Source organism: Bubalus kerabau, chromosome 10 (genome assembly GCF_029407905.1).
Source record: "Bubalus kerabau isolate K-KA32 ecotype Philippines breed swamp buffalo chromosome 10, PCC_UOA_SB_1v2, whole genome shotgun sequence".
In the NCBI taxonomy this organism is placed as follows: domain Eukaryota; kingdom Metazoa; phylum Chordata; class Mammalia; order Artiodactyla; family Bovidae; genus Bubalus; species Bubalus kerabau.
The window spans coordinates 25,629,274-25,648,667 of record NC_073633.1 but is presented as its reverse complement, the minus strand read 5'-3'; the positions used below and the strand labels follow the sequence as shown (position 1 = coordinate 25,648,667).

General features: G+C 42.4%; 1 protein-coding gene across 1 annotated transcript; it reads left to right on the top strand.

Annotated features, from left to right (window-relative positions):
* Positions 1-11,879: 11,879 nt before the first annotated feature.
* On the top strand, positions 11,880-19,155 carry NGDN (neuroguidin). Its single transcript, XM_055537027.1, has 11 exons — positions 11,880-11,975; positions 12,317-12,376; positions 13,216-13,287; positions 16,008-16,145; positions 16,584-16,668; positions 16,753-16,805; positions 17,053-17,176; positions 17,265-17,433; positions 18,182-18,338; positions 18,480-18,537; positions 18,990-19,155. The coding sequence occupies exons 1-11, from the start codon at positions 11,964-11,966 to the stop codon at positions 19,007-19,009; spliced, it is 948 nt and encodes a 315-aa protein (XP_055393002.1). The 5' UTR covers positions 11,880-11,963; the 3' UTR covers positions 19,010-19,155.
* The last annotated feature ends 239 nt before the right edge of the window (positions 19,156-19,394 follow it).

Sequence of the window (19,394 nt, the reverse complement as noted above, 5' to 3'; positions counted from 1 at the left end):
GCTGTGGCTGAGTTCGAGGAGGTGTCTCCTATGGCCTGCATGTCCTGGGTCTTGTTCTCAGAGGTGCCCCTTTGCCTGGTGTCTGGTGCTGATGGCTTCTAGCTGTTAGGAGAGTGGAGGCTGTCAGCCCACCTCAGCCTCTGCTTGTCCAGTTCAGCTTCGAGAAAGGGGACATAGGACAGAGGGAGAAGTGGACAAAATACTGGTCCAAAAAAGTTAGGAGAGGGGAGGCAAAGGTCAGCAGCCTGGAAAACCTGGTACTCAAAGCTGAAGAGTGTGGGAAGCTTAGGCGGAGAGGTGGTGGGCAAAGGGGCCAGGCGGGAGACAAAGGTGGGGAAAAGGATGAATGGGAAGGACTTATGGGAAGAGGTGGAAAGAAGCGGATCCAGGCAGAGAAGGAGGGAAAATAGGTGAAGGGGCAGGAATTTAATTTATGATGAGGAATTAGGATGGGGCTGGAGAGGAACCAGGGACAGGAGGAGGGGCCGGGAATGGATGGGCTTTGGTGGCTCAGACGGTAAAGCGTCTGCCTACAATGCGGGAGACCCGGGTTTAATCCCTGGGTTGGGAAGATCTCCTGGAGAAGGAAATGGCAACTCTTTCCAGTATTCTTGCCTGGAAAATCCCATGGACGAAGGAACCTGGTAGGCTATATAGTCCATGGGGTCATAAAGACTCGGACACAACTGAGTGATTTCACTTTCACAGAGCAGAGCAGATGGAAAGAGAAGTGGTGAGAGACATGTGCTGGGTGCTCCTACAGATACTGGGCAGAGGAGAGGGTGGGGTGGCTCATAGAAGAGCTTGGAAAAAAAATGCTCCCGAACAAACGCCATTCCTGTGAGATAACAATGCAGTTCCAATCCCTCCCTAATCTCCTGTCCTATTCTTAGCCCTCTGTCCTCTTAGCAGAGAGGCCACAGGTCCCTGGGCTCTGTCCTTCCCCCCGTGCCCTTGGCTAGAATTAGACAGACATGCCTGCATGCCTGCATGGTCATCTGCTAACCAGGGTCCTCCTGCCTTCTGGCACTGTCACTGGAGAAGGCGGGAAGAGGACAGGAAGGTCACTGCACACCCTCTGGACCAGGCAGCACCTAGGCTCCAGGGGGGAAAGAGGCAAGTCAGAGGCCCCTTCGTTCTCAAGGAGTTTTCAGATCAATGAACACACGGCCCACGTGATCACAGGTCCAGAGTGGCAACACTTAACATGGGTAAAATAGCTGAAGTTTTGAGTCTCCAAATGTGGGAATGCAGAGGCAGGGCAGGGAGAGGGAAGGGCTATTAGGGAAGGTTCCTGCGTATCACCAGTGAGCTGGAAGTGGGTCCTGAAAGGTCTGGGTCTTGAGCAACCCCTTCAGCAGCCACTGTGCAGAGCTGTGTGCATCTGGGGGAAATAAGGGAGACAGAGGCTCCTATGTTGACCTTTTGGGCCCAGCCTCCAGGGAACAAGGTTGTCATAGCTTGACAGGGAGCAGCAGCCTCCAGGATTTTTAGGCTGACTGCTATTTCTCAATATTTACTTGAAACTACTGCTTCTTTCTTGCCCAATATATTCTTTTTCTGTTTTCCCCTTGTCCTCCCTCTTGCCTCTGGTCCCTCTAAATATTGTTCATTGTTTTGATATTTTAAATGGCCAGAAGTGATTATGTATATTTTTATCTTGAGGTCTTTCAACTCTGATGAATCTAAATAAAATAAATGCATGATGAATAATGTGCCAAAAAGGGTGAACAGCTGCTGTTAGCTGTTCCTATGAGGGCTCCAATTGCTCCTGCAGAATAAGGGACATAGATGAGATTCCCTGGATCTTATTCAGGGAGAGGGTGGAGGAGGCCTTTCTTTCTTTCTGTTCCTGTTTTTTTTTTTTTTTTTTTAATCTCTGTCTTTCTCTCCTTTCCTTCCTCCCTCCCTCCCTCTTTCCCTCCCTCTTTTTTTTGTCTTTCTACTTTTCCTCTGTCTCTCAAATCATTCTCATTTCTTCCTCCCTCCCTTCCTGTTTTTTCCCTCCTCCCATATTATAAAAGTTTGCTTGTTATTAATACTTCAAAAATACAAACAATAAATCTTCTACCAGACAAGCAAGGTAAAGCTTCTCCCCTATTCACAGTCCTATTCTGCAAGTTGGGAGTGTATCCATCCAGATATACTTTTATATATGTGTGTAAAATACACATTTGGGGATTTTTCTTTTACTGGGATATAAAAAAATGAAATGTTTGTAGTTTTTGAGATTCCTTAGGTCATGGATGATTCCAGGGGTCCCTCCTCAAGTAACTTGCATTTTGAATGAGTACCAGTCTCTCTAGAGGCTAAACAGTAATAAACTCTCAAAAAAGAGCCAAAATGAATTTAAAAAATGAATCCAAGGGGCTCAGGAGGATGTGTAACAGATGCCAACAAACATCCCCTTTCTGTTTCAGCTCATATCCTCCTCTTGGAAGAGGGGTCACTGTACCGAGGAACCCCACCTGGGGGCAGAAGTGCAGGAGTACAGGTGGACTTTGGGGTCATGAGAAATTTCCTAATACAGCAGAGGCTATATCTGTCTCTGCTATAAAAAAGAGATTTTCTCCCCCTACAACTGGTGCAGTGATATAATGATGTCTGATCATTTATTTTGCAAAGCCAATTCTGAATTGTCACATTTTTCATGCTCAGAAATGTGTCTGGTTGTTTTTCTGTTTAGGGGATCTGTAACCTATCCTTTAGGTCACACTTATACCTGTCCTTTATTGTGGAAGTTCTGAAATGACCTCTAGCCAGAAGCCAATCAAAAGTTCTGACCAAGATCCTAATATAGCTGATGACTCTGATGCAGCCCTTGATCTGACAGCTGGTGTGGCAGGGATGGCTGGATTCCTACTGTGAAAATACAAGCCCAGAGGCATCTGAATACCCTGCACCTATTCTCACCCTGCTCTGTGCTACTCCTGCGGGGCCCCCACTCCCCACCAAACACCCCAGACTGAGCCAATCTAAGTATCGCTGGCTTCTGCCCCTTCCCAGACACCTATACCCTGGCCATTCAAAGGGAGCAAGGCAAAATTTAAGGTGATGGAAAAAGAAAAATTTAAGGTAACTTTTATGAATCCTGACAGAACAAGGTCCATAGGATAAGGATCTGAAATATTGAAACATCCTGTCTTTTAAACAGGGAGTTTGTAGAGGATCAAGGTGGGAAGAAGGCTTGAAATCAAGAGAAGAGAAGGTGGAAAGGGAGCATGCAGGGGGTAGGGTCAGTGGTTCCAAAGGATGCTGGCGAGCCCTGGGGAGGCCTAGCCTCTCCAGGCCGTGCTGAGGATCCCAGGGAGGAGAGTGTGGAGATGATGTGGCTCCTGCCCCTGTGAGCTTTTTCTCCTCTCCTGCGTGACCTTGTCACATAGGCAGGATCTGTCCGGCTGCAGGCTCTTGCTCCATTTTAGGCTCCAGGCAGGAGGGGTAGAACAAGCTATTGCCCACGTTTGGAGTATCACTATCAAGTCATCCTTCCCACTGTTCTGTAGTTCTGGGAACTCAGCTTCTATCTTGTTCCTGAGACTTGGGCCCCACCCTGTGCCCCAGACTGGTAACTGAGCCCTGGTTTTGTTCCCTCTGGCAAAGGCCCTGTCTTGGTAACCCTCTTAGTTTCTCTGGTGCTTTTCTACTTCTCAGGGATTAGATTTTCCCCCTTAAGTCCCAGACTCGAAGCTGGGGGTCCTGTTTCCTGCAAACAGAGGGAGACAACATATCTTAAAGGACTTCCCAGGTGGCGCTAGTGGTCAAGAATCTGCCTGCCAGTGGAGGAGATGGGAGAGGCTTGGGTTCTATCCCTGGGTCAGGAAGATCCCCTGGAGAAGGAAATGGCAACCCACTCCATTTTTGCCTGGAAAATCCTGTGGACAGAGGAGCCTGGCAGGCTGCAGTCCATGGGGTCTCAAAGAGTCGACATGACTGAGTACACACATACTCACCAGCATATCTTAATCACTAAGAGCATAGGTTTTGACATCAATTAGGCCTGTGGTCAATAACCCTGGCTTATGGACTAGCTGTGCGACCTAGGTGAGTTATTTAATCCCTTTGAGAAAAAAAGTGAAATATTGTGCAGAGTCTTATGACTCAAAGTATGATTCACGGACTGTTACATCCTCATCAAGTGGGAATATGTTGTCGTTACCGTTTCATGTCCAACTCTTTGCAACCCCATGGATGTTAGCCTGCTAACCTCCTCTGTCCATAGGATTTCCCAGGCAAGAATACTGGAGTGGGTTGCCATTTCTTTCTCCAAGCGTTCCTCCTGACCCAGGGATCCAACTCTGGTGGGCGGATTCTTTCCACTGAGCCACCAGGGAAGCCCTGAGCATCAGTTTTGACCAGAGAGGCCTATGGTCAAAACCCCTGGCTTATGGGCTAGCTGTGTGACCTAGGTGTTACTTAACCCCTCTTAGAAAAAAGTGAAGTACTGTGCAGAGTCTTATGACTCAAAGTAGGATCCAATGGACTGATACAGCTTCATCAGTGGGAGTTTGTTAGGACTACAGAATCTCAGGCCCCAATCCAGGCCTGAGTTACCTTTCTGCATTTTAATTGAATCTGCAGTTGTACAAGACCTCCCAGGTCATTTAATGTACATTAAAGTTGGGGAAGCACTAATGTAGAGAAAAGACCACAGGCCCAAGAAGAACTATTATTGAATTCCAGCACTAACTCTCAGTCTTAACTGTAAAATGTGGATGGTAATACCTACCCCATGTACTTGGTTTAAGGATTATGTAGAAGTAAGTGAGTGAAGTCGCTCAGTTGTGTCCGACTCTTTGTGACCCCATGGACTGTAGCCTACTAGGCTCCTCTGTCCATGGAATTTTCCAGGCAATAGTACTGGAGTGGATTGTCATTTCCTTCTCCAGTGGATCTTCCCAACCCAGGGATCGAACCCAGGTCTCCTGCATTGTAGACAGATGTTTTACCGTCTGAGCCACCAGGGAAGTCTAAGGATTATGTATACGAAGTTATAAAAAAAAAATTGGTACAACTATTATGAAAAACAATATGGAGGTTCCTCAAAAAATTAAAAATAGAAATACCATATTATCCAGCAGCCCCTTTTTTGGATATATAGCCGAAGGGAACGAAATCACTGTCTTGAAGAGATACCGTCATATTCACTGTAGCGTTCTTCACAATAGTCAAGACATGGAAACAACCGAAGTATCCACTGTTAGATGAATGGATGAAGGATATGGTCCAGCTCTAAAAGAAAGAAATCTTATCATTTTGTGACAATATGGATAACACTGATGGGTGTTATGCTAAGTGAAATAAACCAGATACAGAAAGACAAATACTGCACGATTTCACTTATATATGGAATCTAAAAAAGATAAACTCTTAGACTCAAAGAATAGAACGGTGGTTCGAAGTGGTTGGGGAGGGAGGGTAAATGTTGATCAAAGGGCACAAAGTTTCAGATATGAAGGATGTAAGTTCTGGCCATCTTACTAATGTACAGCATGGTGACTGTAGTTAAAAGTACTGTTTTGTGGGACTTCACTGGGGTCCAGTGGTTAAGACTCTGAGCTTCAGTGCAGGAAGCAAAACTCCAATACAGGAGCCCACGTTCCACCCCTGGTCAGGGAATTAGATCCCACATGCTGCAACTGAAGAGCTTGCGTGCCATAACGAAGATCCTGAGTGCCTCACCTAAGACCCTGGGGGCAACCAAATAAATAAACATTTGAAAAAAAAAGTACTGTTTTGTGTACTTGAAGTTTGATATGAGAGTAGATCTTTATTGTTCTAACAAAAAAAAAAAGGAAGGGTAACTATGTAAAGTGATAAGATACATTAAATAGATTGTCAACTTGATTGTGTATACATACATTGATATATACATATATCAAAATATCATTTTGTAAAAATATATACAAATTTTATTTGTCAAATATTCCTCAATAAAGAAGGGGGAAAAATGGAGTTATAGGCACAGTGTCCAACAAACAGTGACTGCTCAATAAGTTGTATCTATTGCTTCCACTTGCCTGCTTGGATTTCCAGTGCCCTCTTGTTAGAATATCTTTCTAATTCTGACTGCTTTAATAGACTGATTCCTTTTATCTGCTGCCAGCCTGGTCTGGACTTCCTTCCAGCTTCTGCAATGACAATGTCCCCCAGAATCTGCCCCATCTCAGTGCGCCCTGTCTAATAATTCCAGATCCTGCTCCTTCCAGTTTGATTGTTCAGCTCATGTTAATGAGAATGATAATGTTAATGGGTGCAGGCCTCACCACAGTCCAGGAATGAACATTCATTCCCACTAATATTGATTAAGCCCCAACTTTGTGGCACACACAGTGCTGACTTCAGGAGCTCACAGATTACTGTGGAGGGGCAACAGGCAGTGACAAATAGTGTGTGAGGTATCATAACAGAGGAAGTAGCAGGCACTGTGATGGAAAAAATCCTTGAGCACAGAGCAGGGTCAGGAAAGGTTCAATGGAGGAAATGACTTTTAAGGTCAGACTTGAAGGATGAGCTGAGCTCAGTGAGCTACTCATTGAGCTGGAGTAGGTCAAGAAAAGGAGGAGCTGGGCAGAGTGCCCAGCTTGTCCAATAACCTGAGAGGAATTGAAACATACTCAGTGTAGCTAAGGACTTTCCAAGTAGTTCAGTGGTAAAGAATCCACCTGCCAATGCAGGAGACACCAGTTCCATTCCTGGGTCCTCCCTGGAGGAAGAAATGGCAACCTACTCCAGTATTCTTGCCTGAAAAATCCCATGGACAGAGGAACCTGGAGGGCTACAGTCCATGGGGTTGCAAAGAGTCGGACACAGCTAAGTGACTGAGCACAATGTAGCTAAAGAATGGAAGTAACTGGGAAATACCAAAGTAGAAGAGCCTGGGAGGTGGGTGAAGGCTGGTCAAAAAGAACCTTATAAACCAAATCAAGGGAGTCTGGATTTTAACCAGGCATGGAACCTCATTAATGTGTTTTAAGGTGCTGTTGGCATGTGTGGTGGTGGTGATGTTATCTGATTTTATAGAATTGGTGGTATAACTTTTCTTGGGAAAAGTGACATTGTGTTTTCAGATTCATATGCAGAGGAGATTCTAGACTTGTGGTCATGGGAATGCAGGGAACTACTCTGAGAAGCTGGGAAATAGAAATGAGAAAGGGAAGGGAGCTCAGGAGAAAGGCACCCAACAATATTTCTATTAATCTATAGACTCTACCTTCAGAAGGTCCTACCTCCTTCTTTCCTTCTCATGCCTAGATAATTGCAATAGAACCTTACCTAGTCTTCTAGCTGCTCTTCTCAACAAATGACTGGCAGTCTCAATTTTCTAAAGTGCCACTTCTAATATATCTATCATTCATAGAAACTTCCAGGGCTCCATGTTGTCTTGGAGACAAAGCCTGAATACTTCTGACTGGCACCTAAAGATACTTTGTAAACTGACCCCAGATTGTCCCAATTTAGCTCTTCACTTCTGGGTCTGACTGGTCCTCCATAGCACCCTCACCCCAGGCTGGACCTTCCCACCTCTCTAATGTTGTTGGAACTTCTCCTGCCTGCCCCCTCCAGGCACTGCTCAGTGGCTTTTCTTTTTAAAACAAAAACAAAAACAAAAACAAAACCTATTCCACTATTAATAGAGAAATCACCAACAATATATCCAAGAATCATTTAAAAACATCATTCACTTGTAAAGCCCATAATAAATTATAATCTACTTATACATACATTGTTTCAGTAGATTCTCAAAACTGAGTAGCATATTGATATTTTTTCCATTTTCAAATGTGGAAATTCAAGTTTTTAAAGGCCTAAATAGCTCTGATTAAAGATTCAGCAATATTACAATATATATAACTAATAAAAATGTTAATGGAATGTATGAGATTCTCTGATGGTTCTTTCTTATTTGCATTTTTAATTGAAGTATAATTGATTTACAATGTCATGTTAGTTTCAGGTATATATCAGTGATTCAATAATACATATATACATATACATAACCTATATTTGTATAGATTAATAAAAAATGTTGAGTATAGTTCCTTGTGCTTTACAGTAGGTCATTGTTGTTATCTATTTTGTATATAGTAGTCTCAGTGGTTCTTCTATGAACGTATTTTTCAATTCAGCAGGGCTGTTCCTGAAACACAAACAAAACTTTGTTGAAACTATGCAAGTACAGAAATGACACACAAGATCTCCTACCCAATCACATTAACTATTTTCAATTCTCAACTTCTTTCCAAGGTGTGCTTGTGTTTCTATTTTATATATACATACAAAAATACATATATAGCATATAGGGCTGCTATGTGTACAAACAGTATGTACATAATCATGCTCTAGCCATCAGAATTCCATATTTCTGCAATCTTAGATTTTCTAATTTTTATGACTGCAGACATTCCACTACTATCTATCAAATGGAGATAATAATATTGCCCACCTTATGGGTTTATTATGAGTATTAAACAACAAGTTAAAACAGAGACACTCAACCTTGGCCATGTTGCAGAATCATACTTCTTTAATAAGAAGGCTTATTAAAATACTGTGCTTTAGGCCTTGTTCTCAGATATCTGATTCAGTAGGACAGGGTGGGGGGCCTGAATTTGTATTCCAGGTGCTACTAGATCAAGGACCACACGTTGAAAAACCATTGAATTAGTATGTGTAAAGTGTTCAGAATAATGCCTTGCATAGAGTAAGCACTCAATGAAAACTGAAAGTGAAATTTAGTCACTCAGTTGTGTCTGACTCTTTGTGACCCCATGGACTGTAGCCCGCCAGGCTCCCCTGTTCACAGAATTCACCATGCAAGAATACTGGAGTGGGTTGCCATTTCCCTCTCCAGGGGATCTTCCCAACCCAGGGATCAAACTCTTGCATTGCAGGCAAATTCTTTACGGTCTGAGCCACCAGGGAAGGATAAGCACTCAATAAATGGAGCTATTTGTTATTTCTGAGATAATATAAACTCCCCCAGTGGCTCAGATGCTAAAGAATTTGCCTGCCAATGCAGGAGCCAAGGGTTTGATCCCTGGGTTGGTTGAGAAGATCCCCTGGAGAAGGAAATGTCAACCCACTCTAGTATTCTTGCCTGGAGAATTCCATGGACAGAGGAACCTGGTGAACTACAGAGATAATATAAGAAATATTACTTATTTGATATTTAGATTGCCTATAGTATTATAACATCTTTATTGAGACATAACTCATATACCATAAAATTCACCTTTTTACACTGTACAATTCACTTGTTTTAGTATATTCATAGTTTGGTAACCATCATCACTACCTAACTTTAGAACATTTTCATCACCTCTAAAAGAAACCCACTTCCATTAACAATCACTCTCTAATTCTTTGCAGGTTTTTGAACTTATAATGTCTCTGTAAACATATATACATAGTTTCTTTTTTTTTAAAGATTTTTCTCAGAACAAATTCAAATAAATAGATTTTTGAATCAATGAGCCTGTGTATTTTTGTGTATAATTACTGATTGAATCATGAAGTGCCCAGATAATTGGTTAAATGTTATTTTTGTCCGTGATTTCAAACTATATTACAAAGCTATAGTAGTCCAAACAACATCATAATAGCACAAAAACAAACACATAGATCAATGGGATAGAATAGAGAGCCTAGAAATAAAACCACACTTGTTTGGTCAATTAATTTACTACAATAGGGAAAGGACAGTCTCTTCAATAAACGGTGTTACCAAAACTAAACAGCTACACCCAAAAGAATGAAAGTAGACTCTTATCTTATACTATAACAAAATAGCTCAAAATGGATTAAAGACTTCAATGGAAGACCTGAAAAGTTAAAAATTTTAGAAGAAAATATAGGCAGTAAGCTTCTTAACAGCAGTCTTGACAAGGAATTTTTTGAATCTGACAGCAAATAATAAAGGTAACAAAACAAAAATAAACAAGTGGGATTACAAGCTAAAAAGCTCTGGACAGCAAAGGAAGCCATCAGCAAAATGAAAAGGCAACTTATAGAATGGGAGAAAATATTTGCTAATCATATATCTGATAAGGGGTTTACCCAAAATATAAATCATACAACTTAATAACAAAAAATTACCTGATTAAAAAATGGGCTGAGGATCTGAATAGTTCATAAATTCATGTTGAAATGGAAAAATTTTCATAATACAAATCTTGATATATGGTATAAAAACTATTGGTTAATTGAGTAGGAGGAACTAAAGAGCCTCTTGATGAAGGTGAAAGAGGAGAGTGAATTTGCAGGTGGGTGGGGCTCCTGCTCCACACCACCCAGACCTGGGCTTCATCCTACTCAGGGTCTAGCTCAGGGTCAGGTGAGTGGAGACCTGTTCTGTTATCAAAATAAATGTCACCACAATTCAAAAAAAATTTTTTTAAAAAGGAGAGTTAAAAAGGTGGCTTAAAACTCAACATTTAAAAAATGAAGATCATGGCATCCAGTCCCATCACTTCATGGCAAATAGATGGGGAAGCAATGGGAAACAGTGACAGATTTTATTTTCCTGGGCTCCAAAATCACTGCAGATGGTAACTGCAGCCATGAAATTAAAAGACACTTGCTCCTTGGAAGAGAAGCTATGTTAAACCTAGACAGGATATTAAAAAGCAAAGACATTACTTTGCTGACAAGGGTCCATATAGTCAAAGCTATGGTTTTTCCAGTAGTCATGTATGGATGTGAGAGTTGGACCCTAAAGAAGACTCAGCCCCAAAGAATTGATGCTTTTGAACTGTGGTGTTGCAGACTCTTGAGAGTCCCTTGGACAGCAAGGAGATTCAACCAGTCCATGCTAAAGGAAATCCGTCCTGAATATTCATGGAAGGACTGATGCTGAAGCTTAAACTCCAATACTCTGGCCACCTGATGCAAAGGGCTGACTCATTTGAAAAGACCCTGATGTTGGGAAAGAGAGGGCAGGAGAAGAGGAGGACAGAGGATGAGTTAGTTTGATGGCATCACCGACTCAATGGACATGAGTTTGGGTAAACTCCGGGAGTTGGTGATAGACAGAGAGGCCTGGAGTGCTGCAGTCCATGGGGTCACAAAGAGTCCGACACGACTGAGCGATTGAACTGAACTGAACTGAAGAAAAGATGAGGCAGCGCATAATGAAATACTACGTATGCACAAGCTGGGTTTGAATCTGTGTGACCAGAAGCAAGTCGTGTAAATCTGAACTGGCTTCTTTTGTCAAACATCCTCCCCTTCACATCCCCTAACTGGTAGGAGGAGGCAGCTAAGGGGGTCTTTACGCGTTGCCCTCAGGTGGTCACCATGCAGGTGAATGTGCTTATCTTCTGTGCCTAAATTCTGGCTCTGGGCTTCTCTGGCCCAACTCTCTTATTTATAGATGAAAAGAGCTCAGAGATCAAATGACTTCTCCAAGATTACACAAACGCCTTGGGGGTCTATGAAGAATCTAGCACGGCCTGCGTTGGAACACCAGCCTGGAATGGCGACTCCATAACGTGGTCACCTTCTCGGAGATAAGCTGAGGCCCGTCACCTAGCGGCAAGCTCAGGCAACGCAAGGGAAGTGTCTTGAAAGAGACTCCGGGTACTGCGGCATCCAAGAGCCAATACGCTCTCAGTTCGCGCAGTTAACTCCTTTTTCCCATTGGGCCTTTAAAAGTGTCAATCAACCAATTGCCGAGTTTTTACTGGCTTAACTCCACCCATTCTACTGAATCTACTAATCATATGGCTCTTTCCAAGAGCATATTTATATTGGTAAAGCTCCTCCTAAGTCTGACGAGTTTAGCCGGTTCTTCTATTCCATTGGCTGGATCCGGCCCGCCTCCCGTACATCCTGTTCGGAAGCGGAAATGAGAGAGCCTCTCTTCGTATTGGTTTAGATTTGCAAGCGGCGGTGACCTCTCAAGTCTATCATGACAACTTCCGCTCTCAGGAAGTACAGTTCCGGAAGGGGCAGGCTTTGTGAAGATGGCGGCTCCGGTGAGTTTCGTGTGTTGTTTCCTCGGCTTGATATTGTGGACGTTTCCTTTCTCTTCGGTGCCTGGAGGCAAATTATTGGCGCGAGGGAAGGATGGTGATAAAAATAGTTCTACCGAGGCGTCCTCCCAGCCACAACCGTAGTAAGGAGACGGGACTGGAGTTAACGCTCCTTTCCAATAACTGAGAGGCTGGCCGGCCGTGAGGGGAGGCTGCATGGGCATCGGAGTGGGAAGGCAGGAAGTCTGGGCTGTTTGAAGGAGAGAGGGGACTTTTCCACCCCACACCTTCCACCTTATGATCCTGAGGAAAGAAATGACTTTTCTTGACTCTCCCTTCCATAGGAGGTGTTGGAGTCAGACCTGCCAAATGCTGTGGCACTTTTGAAAAACCTCCAGGAGCAGGTGAGTAATGCCACCTCTTTTGGAATAGATTAGTTGCAAATCTGCTCTCACTTTGTTTGCCTTACCTCTGAAGTTTGGTGATTTGGGGGCATGTGGTTTTCCTGGAGGCTCAGCGGTAAAGAACCCGCCTGCCAATGCAAGAGACTCAGGTTGGATCCCTGGGTAAGGAAGAGCCCCTGGAGAAGGAAATGGCAACCTACTCCTGTATTCTTGTCTGGGAAATGCCATGGACAGAGGAGCCTGGTAGGCTGCAGTCCATGGGTCGAAATAATTCGATACCACATAGTGACTGAGTACGCATTTGAATGACCAGATACCTTAAAAGCAGGATGATCTAATGAAAACCTTTTCAGGCAACAATTCAGAGTAATTGATTTCTGCATCCAAAGGAATATGGGAAACTTAAGAAAAAAAAGCATCTGAATCGATTTCCTTTATTCCTATAGATAAGGAAACCAATGATGAGAAAGGTGACTTGCCCTTTGGGTGCCCAGCTGATATACAGTTATATACTAATAGATCTCACATTGCAAGTTCAACTGCACAAAGCTGCAGTGCACTCAGGACCACTGTCCCAGTTCCCATCCCCTACCTCTAGTTTGGTAAGTCAATCTCTTTAACTTTAAGAAGAGGTTGAAAGTTGTTTCTTCTTTTTGAAGAAGTATCAGAAGCAGCCTCTCCTGTGCTTTCCCAGAACTGAAAAGAAGATGATGGTGTACTTTAGGCAGTGTCTCAGATATCAGTATTTTTTAGGTGGCTTGTTTAGGTTTTGTCCTTCACAGCTCACAGAGATGACTTGATTGTATTCTGACCAGGGGTTTTATTTGGATTAATTTCAGGTGATGGCTGTCACAGCACAAGTGCAAACTCTGACCAAAAAAGTTCAGGCTAAAGCTTATCCTACAGAGAAGGTAAGACATATTGAAGAGTAAGCATCTCCTGACTTAATATTCTCAACAGTTCCATCCATTGTAGACTTATTGAGTGTGTTGTGCGTCCTTAGTGCTGGAGCTCTGAAGATGAATAAGATCCAATTTCTGTGCTGAAGTCTAGTAGAGAAGGCAGCTGAAAGCAGTAGGTATAAACAGTAGCAGTCATGGTGAGCGGCTGTGAAAACCAAGGAGTGAGATTAAATGATCAGCAGGGAGCAAAGGGAGTTAGGCGTCTTAGAGGAGGTGGCAGGATTGTGAGGAATAAACGGGTCAGAGGGATGGAAAGAAATAGCATGTGCAAAAACACGAAGACCTAACACGTGATGATATTCTGGAAAGGGCGTATGTCATGTAGTGTGCTTTTTTGTACATTTTGTGTGTGTTTTGGGGGCAGGGCTAGAAAATATGACTGGAAAAGTAGTCACTCTATGAAAAGCCTTGTAGGCCAACTAAGGAGTTAACCACTGTATTCATTTAATCCAAAATTTTGCGAATTGGGGGCATATTGCTTATTTTATATACTAAGAAAAAGTGCTGCTTATTAATCTGTGACATACTAAGATACTGTTGATTTAAAGATGTATTCTGACTATGAAAATGATGTGTATCTTAAATACAGTGGTTTTCAAATTAAGGTCTTGAAGTTTCCAAGGAATTATTGGGTGTAGGACAGTATAGAAGGAATGAGGGATCTCTGGATCCCTCATACCTGCTTGAACTGTGTTGCTTGTTTTATGTATTGAACTTTTGTTCTAAGATATTATTTAAGCATGACATTCCATAGGTCAGCAGAAGTATGGAAATCATTATAGTAGGTTAATAAAAGTCATTGAAGGTTTTTAAAACACAAGATTTACAGCAGACTTGTGCTTTAGGAAGATAGCTAAATGAATTTTTAAAGTATCTTTTTGCCATTTCTTTCTCTTTATTCATTTTTGTTCTCTTCTCATTTTTAATCTTCGCTTCTCATTTTGTTTTTGTTTTTGTCTTATATGCTTGTAACCCATACACTTGTAACTCATAAGCTTGACAATGCCCAAGCATGTCAGAAGATCCTGTTTCTCACATTCTTGGCTGTCTTTATTCTGGGTATGATGCTTTATGCATTTTAATGCCTGCTGCTCACATGTATCTTAGATCACTATATATTTATTCATTGAACAGGTATTTAGTAACTTTGAGAATCAAAGACCTTTATCAGGTGTTTAATAGGCTATAAAGTACTTTCCCATTTTATTTGAGTCTCATATATATTTGAGACTATAACTATACCCTAAGTCTGCTTACACAAGTTACCTTTTTTATTTAAAAGAATGCACTTATAATTTATGATTAGCAAATCATATCGGAGAAGGCAATGGCACCCCACTCCAGTACTCTTGCCTGGAAAATCCCATGGGCGGAAGAGCCTGGTAGGCTGCAGTCCATGGGGTCGCAAACAGTCGGACATGACTGAGCGACTTCACTTTCACGCATTGGAGAAGGAAATGGCAACCCACTCCAGTGTTCTTGCCTGGATTATCCCAGGGACGAGGGGGCCTGGTGGGCTGCCGTCTATGGGGTCACACAGAGTCGGACACGACTGAAGTGACTTAGCAGCAGCAGCAGCAAATCATAATACACTGTAATGTAATACACTTCTTTGGTGGTGGACTACCTGTGCAGCATGTGGAATCTTAGTTCCCTGACCAGGGACTGAACCCGTGCCCCCTGCAGTGGAAACGCAGAGTCTTCATCAACGGACCACCAGGGAAGTCCCTGTAATACATTTTAATTTTTAGAAAGTTGAAAAGATACATAAAATCACAAAGAAGAAAATTAAAAAAATCAGTGTAATCACCATTCTGAGATAACCACTGGGGTACACTTAAAAATTTTGTTTGTTGTAAAAGTAATATGTGCTTGATGGAAAATCACTTTTATAGTACACTCTATTTCTTCCTTTTCCTCATCTCAGTTCCCAGGGGTAGCGCTTGCTAATTGTATTATCTTCATTTTTCTATACATGTAAAATATGTGTATCATACTTCTCGCCTCCTCAATTTGAACCACATTATTCACTCTTTCTACGTAGGTAGAAAGTGTGTTGACATAGAATTAAGTCCATGTCACTGTGTATAGATCCTTGTTTTTACCTGTAATGTATAATTTCATCATATGGGGATAAAATCATATATTCACTATATGTGATATATATTCACTATAGTGACTCAGCAATCACTGTAAAATCATAATGACTGGTTAAATTAATTTAAAATTCAGCACTGTGTGGAGATATTTTTGATAGTCACACCTTGAGGGGTGGGCTTGGGGGTGGAGGTCAGGGCTGCTGTTGAATGCCCTCTAGTCCTCCTCTGTTCACTGTAGATTGAACAGTGCTCCACAGCAAAGAATTATCTGTCCCCAAATATCAGTAGCCCTTGAGTTTGAGAACCTTGCTATAGTGATTTTGGGGGTAGCTTATTGATTTTCCTGCTCTTCCTGTCTTCCATAAATCTGTGAGCTTTGTTTCTGTCATATTAGCATAATTTCCTCTGTGGCCATTTTAGGTATAGTCACTTCCTTGAGACTACTCTAGATACTTTACATGAACTGCTTGGAAAAAACTTGAATGTGGAAAAAAATTATCCTGTTTTCCCTAGGCGCTCTCCTCATTCTCTGGTTAAAACTGAATTTGCTTCTCTTATGATTCAACGCAGGGTCTCAGCCTTTTGGAAGTAAAAGATCAGCTGTTGCTCATGTACCTTATGGATTTGAGCCATCTCATCCTGGACAAAGCCTCAGGAGGTTCTCTTCAGGGACATCCTGCAGTTTTGAGACTGGTGGAGATTCGCACGGTACAAAGCATTTGGCATCTTACGGGCTCTAAGTTGCTAAATCCTGAACTCCAGGACTGTGACATGATTGCTCTCATTTAAGTGGGTGTTCTCGTGTTCCCTGGGTCAGGAAGATCCCCTGGAGAAGGGAATAGCAACCCACTCCAGTATTCTTGCCTGGAGAATTCCATGGACAGAGTAACTTGACGAGCTACAGTCCATGGGATTGCAAAGAGTCAGACAGGACTAAGCAACTAACACGTTTATTTATTTATTTATTTTTTTTTTTTCATTTTTCTCATGTTTAATGAGGAAACCAAATGGAGAAAAAGCATTTTTGTTTTCATTTCCTCTACTTTTTGCATATTTTAGGAGCTTTATCTGGCAGCTTAAAATAGGAACTTTTGGTGTGTGCTTATTTAGGGGAAGGACATGTAATGGTATTTAACCACATTTTAGGTTTTGGAAAAGCTTCGTCCTTTGGACCAAAAATTGAAGTATCAGATTGACAAACTGGTCAAGACTGCAGTGACAGGCAGCCTCAGTAAGTAGGGGAAACTGTAAGGTTTTCTGGGGACCATTCAGAAAATTCCAAGTCTTGTAAAATCTCTTGCATCTTTTATTGTAGGTGAGAATGACCCACTCCGTTTTAAGCCTCATCCTAGCAATATGATGAGCAAGGTAAGAGGCTGCAGTACCCTGATTTTCCTGGGGATCTAAATGTGGGTGAGCCTTGTGGTGCTCCTGGATCTCCTGGGATTTCTCTTATTAATGTTGACTCCCAGCTTGTGCCTAAGAGTGTTGAATGTGAGATTCCCCTTTTTCCTTGTGGTTTGTATTCCCACTTTCCCAGTTACTTCAGCTTTCGATTTCCTTGTCACTTATTTGACTAACTTCTAAGTTTGTGGACGTTATATTCCTCTTGTAGTTGAGCTCTGAGGATGAGGAGGAAGATGAAGCAGAGGAAGGCCAGTCTGGGGCTTCAGGGAAGAAATCTGGAAAAGGAACAGCTAAGAAATACGTCCCACCACGCTTGGTTCCAGTGCATTATGGTATGAACTGTGGCTGCTGCTTTCTCTGTGTGAATTGTGTTTCTCTTCTCTGTTCTGGGATAACCCTTGCTGATTTTTAATCACATAGATGAAACAGAAGCTGAGCGGGAGAAGAAGCGCCTAGAACGAGCCAAGAGACGGGCGTTGAGCAGCTCTGTCATTCGTGAGCTAAAGGAGCAGTACTCAGATGCTCCAGAGGAAATCCGAGATGCTCGGCATCCTCATGTTACTCGCCAGAGTCAGGAGGATCAACACAGGTGCAGTTAGAAGTTGTTACTATGCTGTAGGGACTTGTCCTTTTGTTTTGAATGAATATGATTAATCTGATTCCAAGAGAACCCATGTTATGTAGGAAATGGAGTACTAAACTTGGGTTAATGATTTCTAAGAATTAGAGTTTTGAAGTACAGAATGGGGACTAGGGGGAAAATGTTGTCCCACCCCCACCCCCCACCCCCGACCCAAGCTGTTCAAGCTAAGCAAACGCTCCATGGAGAAAAAAATATGCATTGCCACTGACTAAGGCTTTAAAGTTCTGTTTCACTATCTCTGTTCTTTATTTTGTGAAGAAAGCAAGAAAATCAGGTTTTTAGATAAGTTCAGGGAAGAAAAGTAGAAAAGCAATTGTTGAACACAGATTTGTCAACTTTGCCTAGGTATCTATCTCTACAGTCGATAGGTATCAGTGAGAGGGTCTGTGTAGGGGATCCTGTTTATGAAGCTGGAATGCAAAGAATTTTCTTATATAATAATTTTAATATTCCTGTGGATGGGCTGTGAGTTCATTTCTGGGGAGGAGGGAAGTTTTAGCACAAAGCATTTCATTGAACATTGAGTACTGAGCATATAGTATCACGTCAGCAAATACTATAGTGGCTAGCTATGAAATTCCTCGAGAACTGTCTGCATGATGGCTGAGTAAACACCTGGGTCAGGTTCTTGGCTGCAGCTTTCTGCCTCAGGGGACTGAGCATGCTGGAGACAGTGTCTGTGTTTCTCTCGCAGGATTAACTATGAGGAGAGCATGATGGTGCGTTTAAGTGTCAGCAAGCGGGAGAAAGGACGGCGAAAACGAGCAAATGTCATGAGCTCACAGCTTCATTCCCTCACGCACTTCAGTGACATCAGTGCTCTGACAGGAGGAACCCCTCATCTTGACGAGGTGAGGTGCTGATCCAGTGGTGGGAGGTGACCTTCATGCTTTCAGCTAAGTGTCCGTGGGCTTATTACCACGGGGAACTTGGAAAGGGACACTAACACTGAAAGCGCACAGCCATTCCTTCCCTTCTCCGTGCATCTCCAGGATCAAAATCCTACGAAGAAGCGGAAGAAGATACCTAAGAAAGGTCGGAAGAAGAAAGGTTAGTGAATGGCTCAGACCTGGGTGATCAAGTGCAGCGTGGGCTTTATAAATTGAGATACCAGCTCTGGATTTGCTATTCTAGTTCTTTCCAACCTTTATAGTATCTCTTCCATACTTGCCATTAATCTCTTTAGATGTGGGCCTTTATTTTTTTTTCTTTTCCAAGATGAAAATAGTATCATTCACAAAAGACACTTCTGGATTCTGTCTCTGAAGTCCCCATAGCTCCTGTGCAGGCTTGCTTACATAAATATAAAAGCATCACTTGAAGGAACTGCGATCCAATGTTAGTTTCCTTCCTACTTCTAGTCTTTCATCCTGGGGGGGATACAGAGTACTGCCGAGGGGACCCACTCCTAAGGAGCCCTTTTCTCTAGATGGTCTTTTTGTCTGTCTCTTTGGTTTTTCCCAGCTGTCCTTTGCCTCATTCTTGGTTTCCCTTCCTTTCAGGTTTTCGGAGGCGGCGGTGATTATGGGTGTACATACTTAATTTATTTTTGTCATCCGGGATACTTCTAATTTCATTGTATGTAGGTTTTTTCTTTGGAATTCATTAATCATTTACTCTGGACATGTGGAAAGATCTTTATTAATAAAATTGATTTTACTTAACAAATTCAAGCCCCTTTTGCACATGTATTATATGACTGGAATCTCTGGGTGTGGGTATTTTTGGTGAGAGGGTGATGGAAAAGGGAAAGAGGAGATCTTGGGGGGAATAAGAAAGTTTGGCTTTATATGGTTTTCTTTGATAAATATGTTCCCCAGAAACTAGAAATTGGCTATTTAGTCAAAAATATTGAGGGATTAGAGTAGTGTAATAACATTCTTTCACCCCCATGTTGCCCCAAGTTC